Source organism: Agelaius tricolor, unplaced genomic scaffold (genome assembly GCF_023055355.1).
Source record: "Agelaius tricolor isolate 1412-34295 unplaced genomic scaffold, bAgeTri1.0.p SCAF_3, whole genome shotgun sequence".
Classification (NCBI taxonomy): Eukaryota; Metazoa; Chordata; class Aves; order Passeriformes; family Icteridae; genus Agelaius; species Agelaius tricolor.
In genome coordinates, this window is record NW_027269263.1 from 19,037,477 (window position 1) to 19,058,695 (window position 21,219).

At 38.5% G+C, this 21,219-nt stretch overlaps 1 protein-coding gene across 4 annotated transcripts in view; it reads left to right on the top strand.

Moving 5' to 3' along the window:
• Positions 1 to 21,219, top strand: part of NCF4 (neutrophil cytosolic factor 4) — a 37,647-nt gene that overhangs the window by 9,755 nt on the left and 6,673 nt on the right. For 3 of the 4 annotated variants that reach the window (XM_071422786.1, XM_071422787.1, XM_071422789.1), the window contains 5 exons: positions 7,502 to 7,609; positions 17,485 to 17,569; positions 18,721 to 18,874; positions 19,181 to 19,251; positions 20,654 to 20,781. In XM_071422786.1, coding sequence (XP_071278887.1) covers positions 7,566 to 7,609; positions 17,485 to 17,569; positions 18,721 to 18,874; positions 19,181 to 19,251; positions 20,654 to 20,781 — 482 coding nt within the window. In that variant the 5' untranslated portion in view covers positions 7,502 to 7,565. Of the gene's footprint in view, positions 1 to 7,501; positions 7,610 to 15,347; positions 15,544 to 17,484; positions 17,570 to 18,720; positions 18,875 to 19,180; positions 19,252 to 20,653; positions 20,782 to 21,219 lie in introns of those variants that run through there. The other variant, XM_071422788.1, reaches the window with a different exon arrangement.

The window sequence follows — 21,219 nt, forward strand, 5'->3', positions numbered from 1 at the left end:
AAAATTTTATGTATAGGGATTTCTTTATTTTCCTATGAAAGTGAAAAAGTTTATTCCTACTACTTAAAAATGATTTGCAAAAAGGATATAGATTTATTGGACTAACCATTTTTATAGAAACTTATGTTTTTTTATATTTTGCACATCTGAATTGATCCTCATTATGGGCATACTATACTTTTTTTGCTTGGAGATGTTTGTATTGTTTCTCCTTCCCCAAAAGATTCATGGTGGCAATCTCTTGCAGAAATCATACTATTGCAGGGCCTTTTTGAATTCAAATTGCTTTTGAAACTTTGTATATATGCCTTGTGTAGGTAAGAGAAGTTGTAATATAGAAGTAGAGCATCAATGCATTTGGTAGAGATACATCAGCACTTTAGGCTCAGGCTTTGTTATTCTGTTGGTTGTTTGTAAGAGGCAATAGCCTTCTGAGCCTTTCGAGTTTTGATCTCACTGGGACACAGAAGCTTCTGTCTTGAAGAAGAATGAGATATTTCAGAAAATTGATAATTAATAACTTGCTTGTGGATGATGCAGAGACTTGTGAGACACAAGTGATGTGCTGGTTGGCAGCATTTTGCCTCTGAAATTTATGATCTCGGTTCTTTTTCCTGCACTTCTGTTGACAATTCTGCTCTGTAATTTGTGAAGGAAAAAGCAAATACCAGGGCATACTAAAAACATTGTTGATCTCAGAGGTAACGTGCTTCTATGTCTTCTGTTACTATGGCCTGGCTGCCTAGAGACTTTCACCTGTTAAAGGGCAGACAAGTGAAACATCAACAAATCAACTGTTTACATAAGACCACACAGTACAGTGGCACAAGAAATTGCCTGTTACATCCTGTCATGGGGTGGTATCATCCAAAATGGACCATCCTTTTCTTTTTGGTGACAAGTATACCTTGTGACAGCAGTTTCACTTGGGTGGAGCAAAGAGATAATTTCTTTCACTCAGAGGATTTGTTAGTTACTTGACCCCTTCTTTACCACCGTATTCACCCTGTTTATTGCACAGAACATTGTCTCTTTTCAGCTGGGCTTCTTTTACCCCTTCTTAATAGAACTAGATTTGTTCCAATTATTAACATTATTCATAAGCCTGTATTCATAAGCATATTGAAAAAATGCTTAAAGCTGTGTTCACAAGAGACAGGGGGACGAGTGGGGCTCTTCCTTCTCCCAGGAGAGCTAAAGTTTGCTAATGCCCCGTGAGGGAATGACAGATGATTCCTCTCTCAGGTTATACATGCTTTAAATCCTTGCCAGGGTTTTTCTCCAGCAATGAGGAGACAGATGCTACTGTAACAGCACAGAACTTGTGCAAAACCCTTACAAAGACCTTTATTACTGCTATGAGTAAAACCAAGTGACTTGCTTAACCTTTCATACTATTTTTAGATGAGCTTACGTTTCTGAAGGATGTATTTGATTGCCTTTCATGGTTTTGGCTAGTTTTCTGTTGATTTCTTTCCCTTTTCTTTTAGTGTGATATGGGAGGATGAAGGTGTGATAAAGTGTCTGTTTCTCTGAGCTGTTGTGTTGGTATTTGTTAACCTGACATTTTGTGTGATGTGCCCAATTCCCTTTCTAGCAGTTTCTAGTAGCCATGGGAATAAAGACAGCAGAAATCACACTTTTCACAGACAATTTCTCTCCTGAAATAAACCCCAAAACTGGTGTAAGAGATAGACAAATGATTTTGTGAACAAATCTTTGATTTGGCCTCAGGGCAAATGCTATGAAGTCTTGGGAGAGGAAGTTTGTTTTTATTTCACCAGTTTAATGTAACCTGGTTTGCAAGAATTGCTTTTAAATCCAGAGAGCTGCAGTTTCAACTCAGATGTCTTTTGAGGGTCTGAGCCATCTTCCACAGTTGTCATTGAGAGTCTTGTGGTGTTTTTAATGGACGTTTCACCATGGTCCTGTTCCAGAGCTTTTCTCAGGAACTGCAATGTGATGGGGATCAATTAGTAGCACTGAATAATTACTTTGCAGAGAGAAGGCCAATTGGTTAGGAGTTTCATTGACACCATAAATCTATGTGGGTGCTGATCTCTTGTTAGATATCAGTGACTGATGAAAACTACTGATGTTTTAGATTGTAATCTAAAGGCAAAACCAGGTAGAAGATTTGTCTCTTATGCTGTTTCTTCTTAAGCATCCGTATTCTATGCATGTGCTTTTTTATTGTTTATAAGAAAGAGTACATACTGGACTGTCATATTATGTTTTGTGGTTTTGTTTTGAGGGGTTTTTTGTTGTTGTGATGTTTGCTTTGGTTTTGGGTTTTTTTTTTTTTTGTGTGTGTGTATGTAAGGATACATAATTGTCCATCTTCTGACATGGAAGAACCACAGAAGAATACAGTTCTGGAATGAGAAATTATCAAATATTGTCACCAAAGCTAACCAAGTATTGACATACAAAGTTTTAAAGCACTGTGTATTTTATTACTCACTAAGACTAGGAGAAATATCTGTTCTAGTAAGTACTTATGAGTATGTGAGACTCATAAATAAGCAAACAAGGGAATGATTGATTGTGTGAGGATGAAGGCTGGGGAATGGATACATACATGCTGAGAGAGAGAGATGTAGATAAATACCTTTTCACTGTGGGTGTCTCCTGGAACAGATGCCTCAAGCATGCCTGCAGCCTTAACCTAAGAGAGAGAGTGTGTGTGTGTGTGTGCATACATTTCTCCTCCCTACATAATCTACACCTGTAGAGGAGAGTATGTACCTATGTGGAAAGAGCAAGTGCATACCTGATGTAGAGTTAAATAAAAAGTTGTTTCAATAGCTGAGTTCCTGCTCTTATAAAATCAGGGAAATTGTGGTCATCTTGAAAAATATGTAGAAGCTTTGAGAAACCTATAGAGAAAAACATAGTTCTTCTACATTTTGGTAAGTGGAACATTTGGAACTTTCTGCTCCCCTAAGAGAAGTGCATCTGATACACTGTACAGGGATTTCAAAGTTTAATTTAGCTTAACTCTTGGCTGCAAACAACTGCTGATAAATTTAGTTGGGGGATTTGGGAAGACTAATAGCTCCTTAAAAGGAGCTTGAAGATGAGACAGCAAAACAAAAACATCTGCTAGACTCTCCCTTAGAATGGTAGCACACCATACAGTCATATTTTAAAGAAATAAATAGGTAGGTTTTGTGCAAGAAGTAATTTTTGTAGATATAGACACTTGGAGAAAGAAAGCCAAATGTGTGATTAAGGGAGTTGTTCCCTTTCCAAAGTGAAAGAGGGGCTATCTTGACTGGAATCAGTAGTATATAGCAAACATCCTTCTCCTGTGGTTCTAGATGGTCTGCTAGTCCTTTAAAAATAGCCATTGTTGACTTATTTTCCCCACTATGTTTTTTGTTGTTGTTCATTTTTAAAAATAAATTGTCATGTTTGTAACTCTTTGGATTTCCTTGTCAGCATTAATTCAAGTGCACATTCTTAAGCAAGGCTACCACACCTTCTTCAATTTCTCTGTGGTTAGTAAAGTATTATGCAGTATTTCATATGTCCAGTCAAAATGGAGACTCAAACCAAATCAGTACAAGAAAACTCATTCAGGTATTTATTTGGAGAATAGACTTATTGGAAATTACTAGAAGTTTCTCTTCCTAGATGCTTCTTTCTCTCTTGTTTTATACTGCATCAAATTTTCTAGATCCATCTGTAAATGGGGCCTATTTTAAGTATTGTACTTAGATGTCTCATAGCAAGTAACAATTCTTATGTCAAAGGCAGTGTGATCTTGCACTTTGATAAATTAAGGATAAAGTCTTCTTTACCCTTAACTTTTAGACTATGAACAGTCCCTCTGAAGCTAGATTTGGAGTTTAAATGAGAATGAAGTAACTATTTAATGCCTTTTTTCCTGCCTTTTTCACATAGCCTTCTGCTATCCCAGTTACATTTTTAGTTTTTCTATTGCCCAAGGGCCTCAGAGAGAACTTACATGAGAAAAGGTTAAAAAGAAAAAAGCATTTGAATAATTATTATTCAAACTAAGAGGGAGTCATAATTTGATAACATTTCAATCTTCTTAAAAAGAAATGTCCTTTCATAGAATGTTTAATTATCTTGTGGGTTTAGCAGCTGGATGGCTATTATTTCAGCAAAGAGTTTATTGAGATTTGCAGAAGGATTATATGTAAAAGCAGAGTGTCTGTTGTTAGCCTAGCTAAATCTGATAGACTTTGAAAGCATAAGACAGTCATCTGTAAGAATTGGAACTGTATTGCCAAGTCAAGCAAGTGTGTTTTGTTTTCAAATTTTTTTGTGTTTTGCAACAACAACTGAAAAGAAAGTATTCAGATTAGAAATACAGGTCTGCTCTGATGAATCAGAAAATGGATTCAAGAGGAGATAAATTAACAATTTTTCTAGTATAAAATTTCTGTTATGTTCATAAACTCTTTGTATATTTTCATGATGATGTAGGTGGACTGGTAAGCCCCATGTCTTGCATTCAAAATATGTGAACTGTAACTTTTCTGTAACTGAGAGCAAAATGTCACTGACTTTTCAAGTTATATCTCTAAAATACCAGTTGGAGTTATGTACTTAAGTGAAAGTGTTATTTTCTGTGATTTTTGTTCTCTGAATCAGGTCCACTAATAAAATCTGCAGTCTTTCTGACTGCTCACTAGTTAACAGCCTAAAGAGCCCAATTTCAAGTTGTATAAATGTTTCTTCATCCTTTGTTTCACTGTGTCAGCATGCCAGGCATGGTGAATGTTATAACTGTTTTATTTCTTCTACTAAGACTCTTGATGTCTAAAGGCCACAGCATGAGCAATAAAGAGACTGAGGGTAATGGGAGACAAACTACTAAGGCAAAAGAAAACCCAAAGAAATGTATTAGTTACTAATAAAATTAGTGCAGGTCCAGTGGTTGTATGGTGCATAATTTCAGTCCCTCTATTCATTTTCATGGCAGACATATTTCCCTCCTCCCCCTTTTTGGAGCACTGAATATTTGAAGTGTCAGAGAACATTTGAGGAAGGCTGCTCAAAGGTGCTTTATGCATCTCTCAAGCTCTCTTGATTATTTTACAAGTATCATTAATGCAGACCAGGTTTTTCCTGGGATTACCAGGTCAGTTTATAGGTTTCTTGGTCATTCCAAAGCTTCCCCACACACTTGATAGACTTGATGACAAGAGAGCTGACAAAGCAGGTGCAGGCCCAAAGCCAAATAATTAGCTGCTATTTAGGGGAGGTGCCTTGAGGAATTATTTTCCAGCTCAGAGGTTCAAGGCTAGAAGGACAAAGGTTGGGATCAATAAAGGAAATAAAAGGTTCTGCGAAGAGAAAAGTAAGTTGAGGAGGAAGATGGGCTTGGGGAGGGATGAAAAATTTCACCATTTCCAGGGGAAAATGGTGAGGTGGGAAAAGTTGGTGATCAAGGAGAAAAGAATTTGCAGATGAACAAGACAGGAAGTATGAGCAAGGCATGGAGATCAGTGGATTTCTTCTTCTTTCCAATCTGAGAATATGCATCAGTACTTTTTACTATGATGGTATTAAAGGTAATGATTTTAGAAGTATTAATTTTATGGAAACGTGGGTTTCATCTAATTCTTTTTTTTTAATAAAAGAAATTTAATTTTATAGCACCGTATCATAGACTGTCTGAAACGTTCATGGTTGCCAAATGCCTGAGAGATTTTAATTTAGGTCAAGCAGATTGTCTTGGCTGGCCAGTAACTCTGATGGAGGCTTTGGTTGTCTGAAGATAGCATCTGGGATCTGAACATAGAATAAGTAAGGTTAGAAGGGGCCACCAGATGTCATGTATGCAATGAATAGCTCAAAGATGACCTAATATAAAGGGTAGGTTAAACTTGTCTAGTCAAAGTTTGCACATTTCCCATGATAAAGATCCCAGAGTCTTTCTAGGCCCTTGTTCCAGTGTCATGTTGAATTATTTTTTATCTCCACTGAGATTTTTTTGCTTGTGCAACTCTCTCTCCTGTCCTTTCGTTGTCCACCTAGGAGAAGAGTCTAGCTGTGTCTGCTCTTTAATTTCACTTTGTTTATTTAGAGTAACAATTATATCTCCCTCCCAGTCTTTTCCTTTTTAAGCTAAACGAAGTCATTTACTTCAACCTTACCTTGAATATTGTGCTCTCCAGCCTTATTTGTCCTTGGTTGAGGTCTATCAGACTGTCACTCTTTGTCTTATTTTTGAGGGTCCAAAACAAGTGATAGTATTCCAGATACAGTCTTCCAGTATTCCAGATACAGCCTGATAAGCATTTATAAGACAAGGAAAAGAATTACTCTTGACCTACTGGCTACTGTTTTGCTACTGCAAAAATCCCCAACAAACCAAAGTGGAAGTATAGAGAGAGAAACAAAGGCTAAACAACAAAGATCTATGAAAGAAGAGGAAAAAGCAAGGATTTGAGTAAGACTTAGCAAAATTGCAACTGTTGTGGATCTGAGACTGTAGTTGTTCTAGGCAGCCATGCAGTCAGACAGTGGAAAAAAGGCTCTGATCTATTACCTTTTATGATGCAGAGGTCTTGGCAAGGAATATTACTACCTCAGGGCATCTACAGACTTTCAGGTACCAACAGAGTATATTCCAGGCAGTTCCCCAGAGGGTAAGGTCAGGATTCATCAGTTTTCCCTTCCTAGCTCCTAATGTAAATCATATTGGCATATCTAAGAGATATAATTTATAGCCAACCTTCTGGGTGGTCAGCTTCACATCTCATAAATTAGATAGCCAGACACATGTGGGTCAAATTTGGAAATGTACTGCATTTCTTTAGAGAAAGGATAGATTCTTCCCAATTCTTCCTTACATTTGATTGTTTCCACACATCCCTATTTTTATTTTTTATGTTACTCTTTTTGTCAGCTGTGCATTGTCCCTATGTTTTCCCTCATTTCCCTCCCTTTTTCTTCAGTGGAGCATGTTAGTGATTGTAGTAAATTAGTATATGAAGTTATCTAACTTTTATGTATAATTTTTGGTTTATCCCACTTCCCAGATGTAGAACAAAGGACTGTGTTCCTCTTCCCAGCCTTCCTTTCCTTGTTCTCTCTCCAGAGGCACATATTTCACAATGAGATGAACTGCAGAGAAAGTTCAAAGAAAGTTCTCTGGGTGTCAAAGATCACGATGCTCTCTTGCAGGTGAACAGCAGAAGATGTCCCAGCTCTTCTCAAATTCTAAAGAAAGATTTAAATTAGTCTCAGATGGGTCTGTGGATTATCATAGCACTCACTGTACAGCAGGGCCTGAGATCCTTCCTTTTTTTTTTTTTCAGACTAGGTTTGTGCTTGATACTGCTGGTGAAAATAATTATCAGAGAAGAGGCATTAGTGAGGATGATGCTGTACCATCCAAAGAAATCTTTAGGCAGTGCAGATTATTTTGATTTTGTTCTGACATAAAGTGTTTACAGTAAAAGAAGTTACTGATACAATTCTGTTATGAAAGTTCTGATTTTTTTTTTTAATCCTACAGTCCCCTCACTGTCTGTTTGTGATACAGTCAAGAGAAAGAAGATTGGAGTGGAGAGAATAGAGTAATGTGGGGTGTTCTCCTTCTGGCAATATCAGCACCAAGGAAGAAGTAAGTAGTATTGAAAATGGATTAATTCAATAGTGTGGAAAGTGATGATCCCACTAAAAGGCACTGGAGGCAAAGAGAGGAGTCTGTTTTTTCTGGTTAGTTAATGGGAAGACATCCAGTTCAATCCCCTACTGAGCACATCAGCCCATCTTTTGAAGGTTACTTGACCATTCTCATTTTAGTAGAATGTATTACAGTAAAGACTATCTCTGTGAGATGCAAAGATGTTAACCAAGGTGGGGAGAAAGAGAAAACAGATTCCCTTTCAAATCTTTGATTATAATATTGCAGAAATCAGTTTTTATACTATCTCATCAGGGCAGTACTGAAAGACCCTTGTGGCCAACAGCATGATTTAGTTTTAGAGCAGCCAGACAGAATCTAATATGAGGAAAAAAAGGAAAAGTGTGCATCCTAAGTTGACTGAGTATTTGCAATTGCTGGCAAATCCACTGCAAGCATCTTCTGACAAACTGAACAGGATGAGCTGGAGATAGATCCCTGATAAATCTAAGAGCCAAAAATTGGCTAAACATCTCAGACAAGGTTGGAAGCTTGTTTCTTGTTTCTTGTTTGGCTCATTTCCTTGTCCCATCCCCCCTTTCTCTGCAGCAGAAGCAGTGTTGAAGGGTGTGCACTCCGTCTGGCAGGCTGTTGGAGGAGTCTCTGGCCTCAAATTACACAGCATGAGAACTCTGTGCACAAAATTAGCAGCAGAGTTCTGTGTATTAGGTGCCAGGGAAAAATGTCACATTCAGCAGAACTCAAGAGGCGAGATGTGGAACAGAAAGAACTGGAACAGGACATCAATCCCCCTCTACCTTTTACTGTTTTGCAGCAGACATATCTGAGAGTGTCATAACCACCTTGTTTGCACCTAAGAATTATTTGGGTAGTAAATAGATTTTATTGTATGTCTTAGTCACAGGCATGTTTGATTTTTATTCCCACCCACCCTTCACTTCCTCCTTTTCCTTTATTTTGAAGTTTTATTTTTGCCTTTTCACAAGGAAAACACTTTCCAATCATGAAAAAGTGCTGTTGCCATACAGTTTTCTGCCCTCTTTTCCACCTACCTGTGTTATGATTCCTGATGAGAAACCCACTGTTATGGCACTGCATTCACATCGTGCAACAGCTTGTACAAGTTGTTTGTAGTGAAATCTGGAAAAATGAATAAAGTGGTGGCAAATGAATAAAGTGGTGACAAACAGGGCTAAGGCACTAAAGGAGAGAGGAGAAGCTACTCAGGAGCTGTGTTCTGTAGATACTAACTCAGTAGCTGCTGTCTCATTCAGAAAAGCTATTACAGCATAGGTCATGGTTTGGGGGTGTGTTTTGGCTTCTTCCATACATCATAGAAGTGGTAAAATTCTTGCCACACCACTGTTAGATTGCCCTGAAGCATATGGGTGAAAGAGGCTGCATTAGTATTGGCATGTGGAGATGGATTGTCAGGAGACAAAATGAGTCATTTGGGGCTGTACATGCACACACATGCACTCACTGTGTTGTCAGACCAGAATGCTTTTGCAAGACAAAGTTATCAGGCAGTGCTTGTTTAATGTATTCCTCCCCATTCATTCTCCTCATCATGTTGATGTCTGTGCTGTGAGCTGGGCTGAGAAATTGATCTGTGGCTTAAAAAGCTGTTTTTACAGCTGGCTTAGTTAGCTGATGTATTTTGCAGATGTGCCATCTTGCGAGGCAGGAAAAAAGCAAGAGTATGTGAAGACAGAGAATTTCCTAAGCTGTTACCATTACCATATACTGATTTCTTGAAATCACAGCTTCAAAGTTCTCCAGTACCTTTGTTTGGCTCAGATTATTGAAGCAATCCACAAGCACAATGATGCATTCCAAGATTAAATAGCACTCTGGGCAGAAAGTTATTCTTCATTTCCTTTCCTTGTTCTTTTCTGTAGTAGGACAGGCCTGTTGACTACTGCTGTTTAACATATGTGATAGTTTAGCCAACTACAGTCTTTTCTGAGGGTTTGGGAATCTGTTCTAAGGCCTGGCATCAGAGCATTACTGGCACATTTTAAAGAGCAACCTTTTTGTATTGTTTTCTGTTTGCACTGCAGGTGATTTTGAGTGCAGATGGATTGCAAAGGATAATGGTTGTAGTTTGTCACTTTTTTCCTGATTTTCCCCAAGAATTATACCTCTACTGAGCATTTTTCCTTCTCACCTCCCCCCTCATGAGAAAAGTCTTAGTCAGCCCTATTTTACAGATGGCAAAGCTAAGGCAGAAGGAATTACACACAGCAAGGCAGGGGATGAACTTGCTATGGCAGTTAATTAAGAGGTCTCTTGTTCAGACCCAGTTTCACATAAAGAGGCAGCCTTCTGCCTTTTGAGATATGGGAGACATAAGCTCCAGTCTTCCACACTTGAAATGGACAGTTCAGCCACTGATTGGGGATTTAATTGCTTATTGAAATGTTAATTGGTGCATTCATCCCGCGAGTTTATCTTTCAAGGAATGAAGGCTGAGGTAATAAAAGGCCAGTAGGTGAGGTAGCAGGTGAGGCAGGCTGTAAGTATATGTTGTGAGGAACAGACAGAACAGAACTTTGAAAATCACCAGACTTTGCTATTTATTGCCTCTCTGTTTGCTACTTGCCTGCCTATCCTAATCTCTAGCCCCCTTGCCCCCTGATTTTATTAAGAAATATTGTCCCAATTTATGAACCATTAGAAAATGAGCCATAAACTCTCTATTAGGAGCAGACTGGATATTTCTGCACCAGAAAATTGTGCTTCTTTGACTATATCAGTGTATCTTAAGTAGTACAACTCCCCTAGGGTAAAGACAATTATACCAGTGTAAAAGTGCATATCCAAATATAGCTGAGTCCCCCATGAGAAGGTACCTTTGTACCAGTAATAACTAGGTCCACAGCAAGGGACAGATCTATTACCTTACCTTTAGAAACCTGAAGCGACAAAACTGGGAATATAGTCATTTCATAATTCATGTATACTCCTAGGAGACAGATAAAACCTTTATAGGGAGAATTGGCCCACTTGAGGTCTTATTTACTGGCCAGTGGTGCCTGTCTCTCTTCACTTTTCAGAGAACTTCACTTAACTACAGGCACTTATCCAAAGTTCCTTAATAAGGTAAAAAGGAATTTGGTCACAGGATTTCTTCAAATGGATAGGGAAATTAAACTGTTAGGAACAGTGTAGGCTGATTTGAATGCATCACTGTACAAATTTTAGCAAATCCCAACCCTGTTTTGCCATTTGGGGAAGTTCAGTGAAGTTTTTTTTGAGTAACTTTAACAGGTCTTTTGAACTTGTGAAATAGATGAAGCAGAATTTTTTTGCCTTGAGTAGCAATCACTTACACAAATTTTTGATTCTCAAGATGATTAGGAGACTTACAAAAACCATCCTGCCAAAAAGGTGCACTGCTGCTGTGCACCAAAAGTAGATTTTAAAGTTCTGGAGGGATGGTTGTAGGCATAACTCTCTCAGGAGTGCTTGAATGGAACTTTCCTGCTTCTTTGTCTGCAATGGCGAGTTACCAGATTTTGACATTGGAGAAGTTGACTGGAGCACAGGGCTCCACCTCCAGCCCACATCTGTCATGCACAATAGCAGTGACAAGCTCTGCCCTATTTCTTCCTTATTTACCTCTTTTATCCAGGAAATCATATATGATGTGGATGAAGAAATGTTCTCTTGTTGTTTCTGAGCTTCCATTTTTCTCACTTTGTCTAGTCCTGGGTATCAAATATCCACCTGAGCTCTGCAAGAACAAAATGTTCATTGTTCACGAAGGACATGAACATGTTCAACTCTTCCATTCTTAGTGATTCTATTCCATCAGGGAGAAACCCTGTATATTTTTCAAAGGAAGCAGGTTTATTTTAAAAGAAGAATTGTTTTCCACTGAGAGGAAGATCATAATACTGCTTGTGATATTGCTCTGCATAAGAAAAGCTGGAGAGATCTGCCTATTGAATCATGAACTGTCAAACCTCAGAATGGTACTGTTGGTTGCATGTTTCCAAAATAGCTGATAATGTCAAAAGAAAAACATCACTTTTTGGTTTGTTGTTTTGGTTTTTTTTCCCTGAAATCCTTATTTTGCTCAAGCATTAGAGGTGAAAAAGCCAGGATTCAGGTATATGATTTAGTTTGATATTCTGAGAAAAATGTAATTTTAAAAAATGCTGCTCTTTCTTTAAGATTTGGTACTGTAAACCTCTTCCATGTTGAGTAATAATTTATTCTGGAAAAGACACCATTAAATTCACTGTCAGGAATAGTGGTAGATGCTGACCTTTAAATTTCTTCAGTCCAAGATGGATTATTTAGTTGTGTTTATATCAGCAGGGCATGAAAAGAGTCTTTTTCTGCAAATACCTACTAGCTACTTTTCACCCTAAAAAAGCAATCATGGAAACACTGTCCAGATTTAATTCAAAGAACATTTCTAAATTCTATCAATCCATACTCCTGTGACTTTTTAAATCCCAACATAATGCATGACAGGGAGAATATCCATACATCCAGACACTATTAATTGAACCATTATCAAATTAAGAATACAAAACCAATTAGTTCAACTTATGCCCTCTTTTTTTTTTTTTTTTTTTTAAAGTTTCAAGTTCAGAAAGATAGGACAACTTCAGCATTTTTATTTTTTTAAAATTTTTTTTTCAACTGTCCTGAAAGCATATAGGAAAGAAACAGTCTTATTAGTTTCTATTGTGCCAACTGCCTCCTAAGGATTTTGTAGCACTACCTGCAAAAGTGCTCCAAAGATTACAGGGCCATTAATAGCTTATCAAATGTAACTTTTGTCCAGAAATTTTACAGAACTGTAATTAATTATTCATGTGCTATAATAAAAATAATTGCTAGTTTATACATGGCTGTATTTGAAAATAAGTATTGTAAAAGTCTATTAAAGCATTCCGTAAAGCTGGTGGTCTGTACAAGTATTATTAAAGGAAAATGGAAAAGATCCCCAAACACTTCCCAAATCAGTGTTATTACAGTTGTAGCTCAGTCTCAAGCAACCACAGGAGTCAAGGCATCCAACTGCTAATGATGTGTATGCTACAGAAACAAATATTCCACATATCCTTTGAAAACAGTAGGTTGAGTGAAAGTATCTTGAAAGCCAACTCTGCCATGTGTGTTTGTATTTGATGTTCAGCTTCCTTGCAGTCATGGCTAAATGTTACTTCCTTTGCAGATTAATCTGTGATGAGATCAGAATCTTTTAACCATATTATTCTTGTTCACTTTCTCCTATCACTTAAAAGATTTATTCTATGGCTGGTGATTGAGCATAACTGCATAGCACTTTTGTAAGATCAGGTGCATCAGAAAGAAGCCATTATTCCATTGAACTATACAAAATGATACAGTTGCTGCTGCCCTAGCAGACATGGTATGTAGTGCTGTCACCCAAACTTGATTCAGCTGAGTATTTCTGCTACATTTTTTGGTTTACCTTTTATTGGTGGTTCATGTATCTCTAGTGATTTGGGACTGCATTCCTATTTCTCACTAAAATTCCTCACTTGCTTTGGTTGTTTAGTTCTAGCTGATACTGTCAGATTTCCAGGGTGCTGTGTATCCTTGTACATGTGTTTTCTAACAACAGGTGCATTGGACAGAAGGCCACAGTTTCACAGCTCACAGGCATGTCCAAAATAATAGAGAAGATTGTGAACTGTGAAGAGGCATATAGCGGTGGCAGCATATGGTCATGATTCAGTCATCTGCGGATTCTCTTAGTAGTCTCCTTTAATGAACCAATTTTTGTTTTGTATTCCTTGCACTTGGATGAATTCCTGCTTTCTCTTCTCTTGCATGTGTATTTGGGTTGGTGCACAGCACCACAATGACCATGCCAGCCATAGTGTGTGGATGGGTTTTCTCAAAACTGAGAGCTGGCCATGCCAGATGATGAAATTGGGTACTTTCCTAGTGCAGGCATATCTCTTCACATAGGTACTGTTAGGATATCAGTTTTGTAATGGATACTTATTTCATTCATGAAATAATTATTTGAACAGAGAAAGCATGTGTATTTGATTAGAGACAGCCTATTTTCTCAGCCCAAATAATAGGGGTATTATTTCTACTATAGTAGCACAATAGTGGAAATGGAAAGAAAGCATGTGGTAGTTGAGGCGCTCATTTGGCACAGAAGAACATGGCAAAGCAGTGTTTCCAATCTTAGTCTCACAACCTTGGTGATCCTTCTAACAAATCAGCTATCCACTCATCTGAGGTAGAAATCTGCCTTTTGTAAGAAAAGCAAGGCTTTTTTCTGGTTGAGTGCAGAACAAGAAAATACTGCAGAATCATAAACATTCTTAGTAGGTTTAGCATTATTCTGTCAGGTTAGTATTATTCCTAGCTGTAATCTCTAGTGGAGAGTAGTGGAATTGAGCTGCTTTCAGTTTGATTTACTCATCTTACAGCAGAACATTTGCATAGACAATCTGTCTAAGAGTTTCTGTCAACTTGTTTTCAAGAAGCCACATTCCTAGATAAACAATGAACATGTATTTTTGCATTGTGCCATATCCTCTGTCTATTAAAAGCTGTACCTGCATTGTATCTAGATTATCTTTCAGAACATTTGAAAAAAAATTAGGATACCCTTTCTATGATTTTCTTGTCAAAGCTATGATATGTAGCAGAGTAGCAGATCACACAGAAAATACAGTTCAGAATTTTGTTCTCCTGGTCCCTTCTGATCAAGAGACACTATATCCCCTCTCAAATTCTATTATGGTGCCATGGAAAGGAGCTGGGTGAAGGATTTACTTCATTAAAATGCAATGCAATGCAGTTACTCTCAAGGCTGATGATTACAGTTGTAAATAGAGTTTTATTTTGAAGGATGCTGGATGATTTTTGCTCCATTCAGATGGGAATTTTTGTTCTTGGCAACGGAAGGAGGAGAAGGAGGCAAATATGTATTGAACACAAAAATGGAAGAGAATCAAAGACTGAAATGGAGAGGCAAGGATGCACATAACAGTTTTTGACTAAAAGGCAGATAAGCTGTGTTACAACTTAGCCATATTGTTAAGAAATCGTGGTTTCCTCATCACTTTCTTCCTGAAAGATTGTCAACTGATGTTATATAAATGCTTTGTCACTACAGTTTGAGTAAAAGCCAGGGCAAGCCGTTACCTTGTCTTTGTATATGGCAAATGTGGGTTGTTTTGTGCACATGAAGCCAAAAAAAATCTCTGGCCTTAAAGGACTCCTGTCTTACTTTCATTGATCCATCCTTCAAATCTCATCTGTGCCTGATGCCCTGGTGTTTGACAAGGCTGATTTTTCTGATGATACATTCTGCTCCCATTTTAAAATTTATTCTTTAGCTCCACCTCCTGGCTCTTGGTCTGTGAAAAGGAAGATCCTTGGGAATCACAGAGCCTCAAGAAGGGATCAGAAGTATTCATCCTAGTTTACAAATATTAATGTAGAGGTATATATGGGGACATTTTAGCTGAGGCAAAAGTGTCTTTGCTGTGCCCTGTCATACTGGCTTTCAACAGAGGCAAATATTTTGGTGGAGGGTGGACAATGGAATATGTGGCTCATAGTTTCTGCTTTTTCTTGGGCTTTCAGTTTCTCAATTGTGGCAGTTTTGAGACATGACAGACATCACAGAGCAGTGTCTCTTTATTACTGTTTCCCCCCTGGTACTTCCTCAAATTCATGGGGGTAGGGAGGTACAGCAGAAATCGTCTGACATTGAAACATTAAAAAAAGATCTCTGAGGCCTTGCAAAGGAGTCTTGTTTCCTGCAGGAGAATTCATTTGACTTCGTGTTCATCCTATTAAACCAGGAAGTGCCCAAGAAGTAGAGGAATAGATCTTAGTCATCTGGATTTAAGAAGAACAATGTCTCTTCCCCGACAGCTGCGAGAAAAGAGGTAATGGGTTATATAGCTTGCTCCTGCCTCCCCACAAGCCTCATGTAACTCCTGATCTGTTTGGTTAATTTGGATGCAAGCATCTTTGGTGATTCTAAAAGGCTTCTTGTTATCAGAACAGTGTGTAACTTCCACACTATTAGGCTGCTTAGGGTCAAGCAGACCATTTCTTTTGCTGGAGAGGACTTTCTTCTTTTTGTGGGGAATATTCACAACCTAGGACATAGTGGGTCATTGTCCTCTTTATAGCTGCAAAACAAGTTTCCCTTTTACTGGAGTTTGTGATGAGTGTTTGTGATATGACTAATTATATCTCTTGCTCTCCATAACCACATCCTTCTTCACAGTAAGGGGTAGTATTTACAGTATTGTGGGTGGTGCTGATTCATGGCATTTTCCTTGTACAGAAAACTATTGCAAGATGTTGCATCATTGCTTCAGCATTTCAAATGGGCTACGCCTTGTGGAAGCCCCTGGCTGGGATATTCTCCTAGCAGAATAAACTGAGACAGCAACCAGTTTTTGGGTTTTTTTTGGTGTTTTTTTTTTTTTTTTGTACTATCAGAATATTTAACATTTTGTCAGCTTGGGATTTTTTTAGATGATCCTTTTAGAAGTCTCTCTTTATCTCATTTATTATTCTATTTTCCTCATTCTAGATGCTTTTTACTCAGGTGTTAATATAAATACCCCTCTGACAATACTGAGTTATAAGACTGAAGCAAAGGTGAATTTGTCTGCTGCTTGTCAAAACTGTTGCACCAAGGAGAAGGTCATAGAGGAAAAAGCATCTGCCAATCCATGCTTTTTTTGTAGTGTGGGCAGTATAGACTAGTAACATGACTGAGTGGTCATATGGCTGCTTGTTAGTAATCCCTGTTCCTGCAGAGATTCTTCCTTCTCACTTCAAATCCAATTCTTTCTAGGATCTGCAAAGCTTATTCTAACCTTGCCTACTAACATGAGTTCCTTCACACACTTCTGACATTTTCAAACAAGTATCTTTGTGCTTCAGGTTATCTGCTGAGACTGGGGGATAAATGCCAAGGTCGTAGGTTCTATCCCTGTGCAGGCCATTCATTAAGAGTTGTACTTGATGATCTTTGAAAGTTGGTCCCTTCCAACTCCAAATATTCTGTGATGAACCTTACCTGCTGTGACTGGGAGGTCTCTCTCCAAATATTTGATAGCCTAGCCTTATTTTTCCAAGCCTCTTCAAGAGTTTGCTTTATTGTGATGTCATCAAGAAAACTTGACAACATTTTGACAGCTGGTGTAGGCACCAATAGTTTTCATATAGAAAAATACTATGCTTTTGTTTCTTTGTTCTTTTTCTGTTTGTGCTTATCCTGTTGTTTCTTTTCTTATATGTATGTGGTATATTTTATGCATCTTGCACAGAGTATAAAGTTTTTAGGATTTAGCTTTGTGCTGTCAGTTTCTACAGCACCTTGCATAACAAGCTCTTTTCTCAAAACTGTTTCCTATATTCTACAGTAATGCAGTAATAATAGCAGCATAAATCATGATGTATAATGATCTCCTTAGAATAGGATCCACTGATGCAGAGTTCTTTCTGTAAATCTCCTAGATTAAGGAAGGATTAAGAATGCATCCACAGCTGATCACATTTATCAGGAAAAGCTTAGCAGTTCAAGTATTTGTTTTGTAGTCCTGTTCCTTGAGCAAGCCTAGGAATGAGAGGGGTATTTTTCAGGCATAATAAATCTTCTCAATGGTCACTGATTTATGCTGAACTTATTGAAATTTGACATCTCAAGATCAGACCTCCAGAGGAAGAGACTGACACCATGAGTTTCTAATATCTTGGTTTTCATATTAGAAAATGTGATATTGCCTATCTTTTCTCTGTGTGGCATAGGACATCTCAAAGGCTATTACCAATATGAGTAACCTAAATCTTCTGTTCTTGCTTCACAGTGATTTTGACCAGCTTCCAGATGATGTACCTGTTTCAGCTAATATTGCAGATATTGAAGAGAAGAAAGGCTTTACTAATTACTATGTAAGAAGGGAGATTTATCCTGCCTCTACATGCCTTCACCAGTGACTGGTTTGGTTGTGGGAAGCAAAATGCACTTAATCTGGTGTAATTGCTTTTTGGTGTGAGTAGTTCCATGTGGAAGATTTCTCAGTGCTTTATTTTTCAGGAATGGAGTATAGTTATCCCAGATTCAGTCTAAAAATTTATTTTCTGAATGAAATGTAGGAGATATCCTCTAACATCATAATTTTTCCTAATATCTGATTTGTTTCCTGTTGGAGTGCTGTATCATTGGTGAAGATAGTGGGAAAATAACTCAGAGGGTAGAAAGGGAGAGTCTTGCTTCATTATTCCATGGTACTGGCAAGTTAGGATGCTCCCATCTTCACAGAAAGAAGCATATTAAGACACGAAAGAGCACACAGGAAGGGAATAGTAGGGAAAGGCACTAGGATTTTCTGAAGGTTTGAATATGCCCATCTCAGTCTGACTTCTGCTGGAGACATTGCTCTTAAAACACTTCCCACTGCAGAATTCAGGTTTTTCTCTGGAATAGAGTGATGTTTGGTTGCTCTGTCTTTATGTTTTCTGAAGGATCTGGCTGCAATGTGACTCAGAGGTCAGTGCGTGGAAATTTTGGGTTCCTTTAGAGCAAAGCAATTTTGTCAAAAGAGAAATAAAATAGTGGTTGAAGGAGGTCAGACAATAATTTCTGCAACTGTGTACATTAAAGTCAAAAAAGAAGTATGAATGCCTTCAATTCTGAAAATCAATTCATTTAAATGTCAGTCTGTCTTTAGATTTAGATGTCCAAGGCATCTTATTGTAAAATATTTGTGTTTGTCTTCGTAAAGTATTTTGCTTGTCACTGAGGCAAAGTGTGCAAGCATAAAGTTGAATTTAGTAATTTCATGTTTCCTTTTAAGATCATATAATATAAAGCAGCCATAGGGACATGCTTCATATGCAAGCTGGACCCACACAAATACCTTGTTATATCCTAGTTCCTGAATTGGCAGATGCTTAACTGAAGGCTTGCTTTCCTCTCTGCTCCTAAGAGGATATTCCCACTAATGGAGCACAGATCTTATGTTCCTATTTTATTCCTCACATTCAGTTGGTGAGTATTTATAAGTATGAACACCATCCAGAATCCCTCTTCTCTGTTTCAGATGTTTGTCATTGAAGTAAAGCTTAAAGGTGGTGGCAGATACCTGATTTTCCGGCGCTATCGTGAGTTCTATGCCCTGCACACCAAACTAGAGGAGAGATATGGGCCAGAGAGCAATAACAGCCCATTTACCTGCACACTCCCTGTACTGCCAGGTAAGCTGTCAGTACCAAACCTTTGCACAATTAGCAGCTTTCTCAGCTCCAGGCTGCCTGAAGGAGGAATGCGATGAGAGAAGTAGTTGTGACAAGGGACTAATTCCTGGCTGTGGATGCCAGAGAAGTCATGTTCCATTGACAGCCCCTTCACTTGTAGTAAAGTTCATTTAGAAACCTAAAATCCTTTAGAAAAGATGTAAATTTTTTTCAGCTTCTACTTCCTCCTGACTGCTTCATTTCTCTGACAGCCTCTTTTTTGCTTTTTTTTTCTTCAATAACTGTTACAGGTTTTATATTTTCCAGGAAAAGTTTTTGTTGGTGCCAAAAAGGAAATTGCTGAGAACAGGATTCCTATCCTAAATGTCTACATGAAGGTAAAACTTAATTTTAAAGTAAAGAATGCAGTGATCACTGCAGATACTTAGCCATTGAAATCAGCTAAGGTAGACAGTACTTTTTGGGTTCTAAGTATCTGCTTCTCTCTGTTCTGCTTTCCTGAAGACACAGTGCCCACACTGTGGTACAACTGAAGTCCTCTTCCCCAGATTGTTCAGACTGTGGTGTCTGCTGGAGTATGCAGTTCACAAAGGGTCTTCATATACAGATAGACATCCTTACCAAAACCCCCCAAGATGTGTGAGGAAATGGTGAATCTCCAGGTGCTGCATGAATACAGAGTTGGTGTGTGCATCCAAGGGATTAGGAGAATGGTGGGTGGGTTGTGCTTTACCATACCCACCATCAAGTGCCACGCAGCCTCTTGCTCACTCCCTCCTTCCCTAATGGAATGGGGAGGACAACTGGGAAATGGTAAAACCCACGGGTTGAGATAAGAACAGTTTAATAATTGAAATAAAGTAAAATATAATACTAATAAATAATTGTAATTAGAAGGGAGGTAACCAAAAATACAGAGAAATAAAACTAAAGAAGAAAACAAACAAATGATGTACCATACAATTCCTCACCACCTGCTGACCAATGGCCAGCCAGTCCACTGAGCAGTGATCAGTGGCTCCTGGGCAGCTCCGTCCAGTTACATACTGGGCATGATGTTCTATGGCATGGAATATCCCTTTGGATGGCTCTCCATGGAATATCCCATGGACCGGCTCTTCTGGCCATGCTCCCTCCTGACTTCTTGTGCAGCTCCTCACTGGCAGGACTTGGGAACCAGAAAAGCTGTTGGCTTAGAGTAAGTCAGCCGGTAGTTAGAAACAACTAAAACATCTGTGTGTTATTGACATCATTCTCGTGCTAAATCCAACACACAGCACTGTACCAGCTACTAAGAAGAAAACTGACTCTCTCACAGCCAGAATCAGGACAGGTGGGCTTCTGAGAGTACCTGAATTACAGTGAAGATGCAGCATGCATCAAGGAGAGATATTCTTTGTGTGCAGGTTAACTGAAGACCTGAACTTCAAATCAGTAAAAGTCTGAAGCACTAGCCAAGATTTCCACTACTTAAGACTGCCTTCTTTCCACAGTCATTCATGTTCTGAAAAGAAAAACAAAAAGCAATTTAGTTCTGCAGTAAATCAGGTACAAAAAGTGTGAAACAATACATTGGCCAACTCCAGGAGTAAAGAGGAAAGACTGTCAGCTGTTCAGCTGTGTCCTGCTGAGTGAGAAAAGAGAGGAGGGAGCTTTCTGGCAGTAATGAATATCCTTCATGATCCTGTAGGTCAGAGAGGCATATTTGTTACATGTAAATAAATAGAGAATTGGTCTCTCCCACTGTTACACTCTGCTTCCTGCTTGCTCTTGGCACAGAACCTGCTCTGCCTCCCTGCTTGGGTGTTGATGGATGAGGACGTTCGGCTGTTCTTCTACCACTCAACCTTTGATGGCGAGCAGGTGCCTCACAGACTGAGACGGCTTCGCCCACGGACACGCCGAGTGTAAGTGATTGACATGTTTTTTTCAGCATTGCTTGATGTAAGAGACGCTGTCCAGTTTTGGGGGGAGAGAGAGATGAGGATCACCACTGTGTTTTCCAAGTGAATCCATGAATCCCTAATATAAGGGTCTTTGTGGTGGAGTGAACACAGACTATTTCTTGTTTTCAGTTATCTCAGATTTTTTAAGTGGATGTGGTACTTGCATTAAAGGAAAATTCCAAAATGAGAGTATTTGCCTTTTTAAAAATACTGTCCAGCTCTATCTGCCCATATTTCTTTAATGGTAATCTCTATTATAATGTGCAGAATATACAGGCCAAGCTTAAGGACATAGGCTTGCACCACTGAAGTCAGTGTGAGTTTTGGCACAGGTTACAGTGAGATCTGGTTCAGACACTAAATGAAACTGAATACTTAATTTGTTCCCATCCTTTGTCT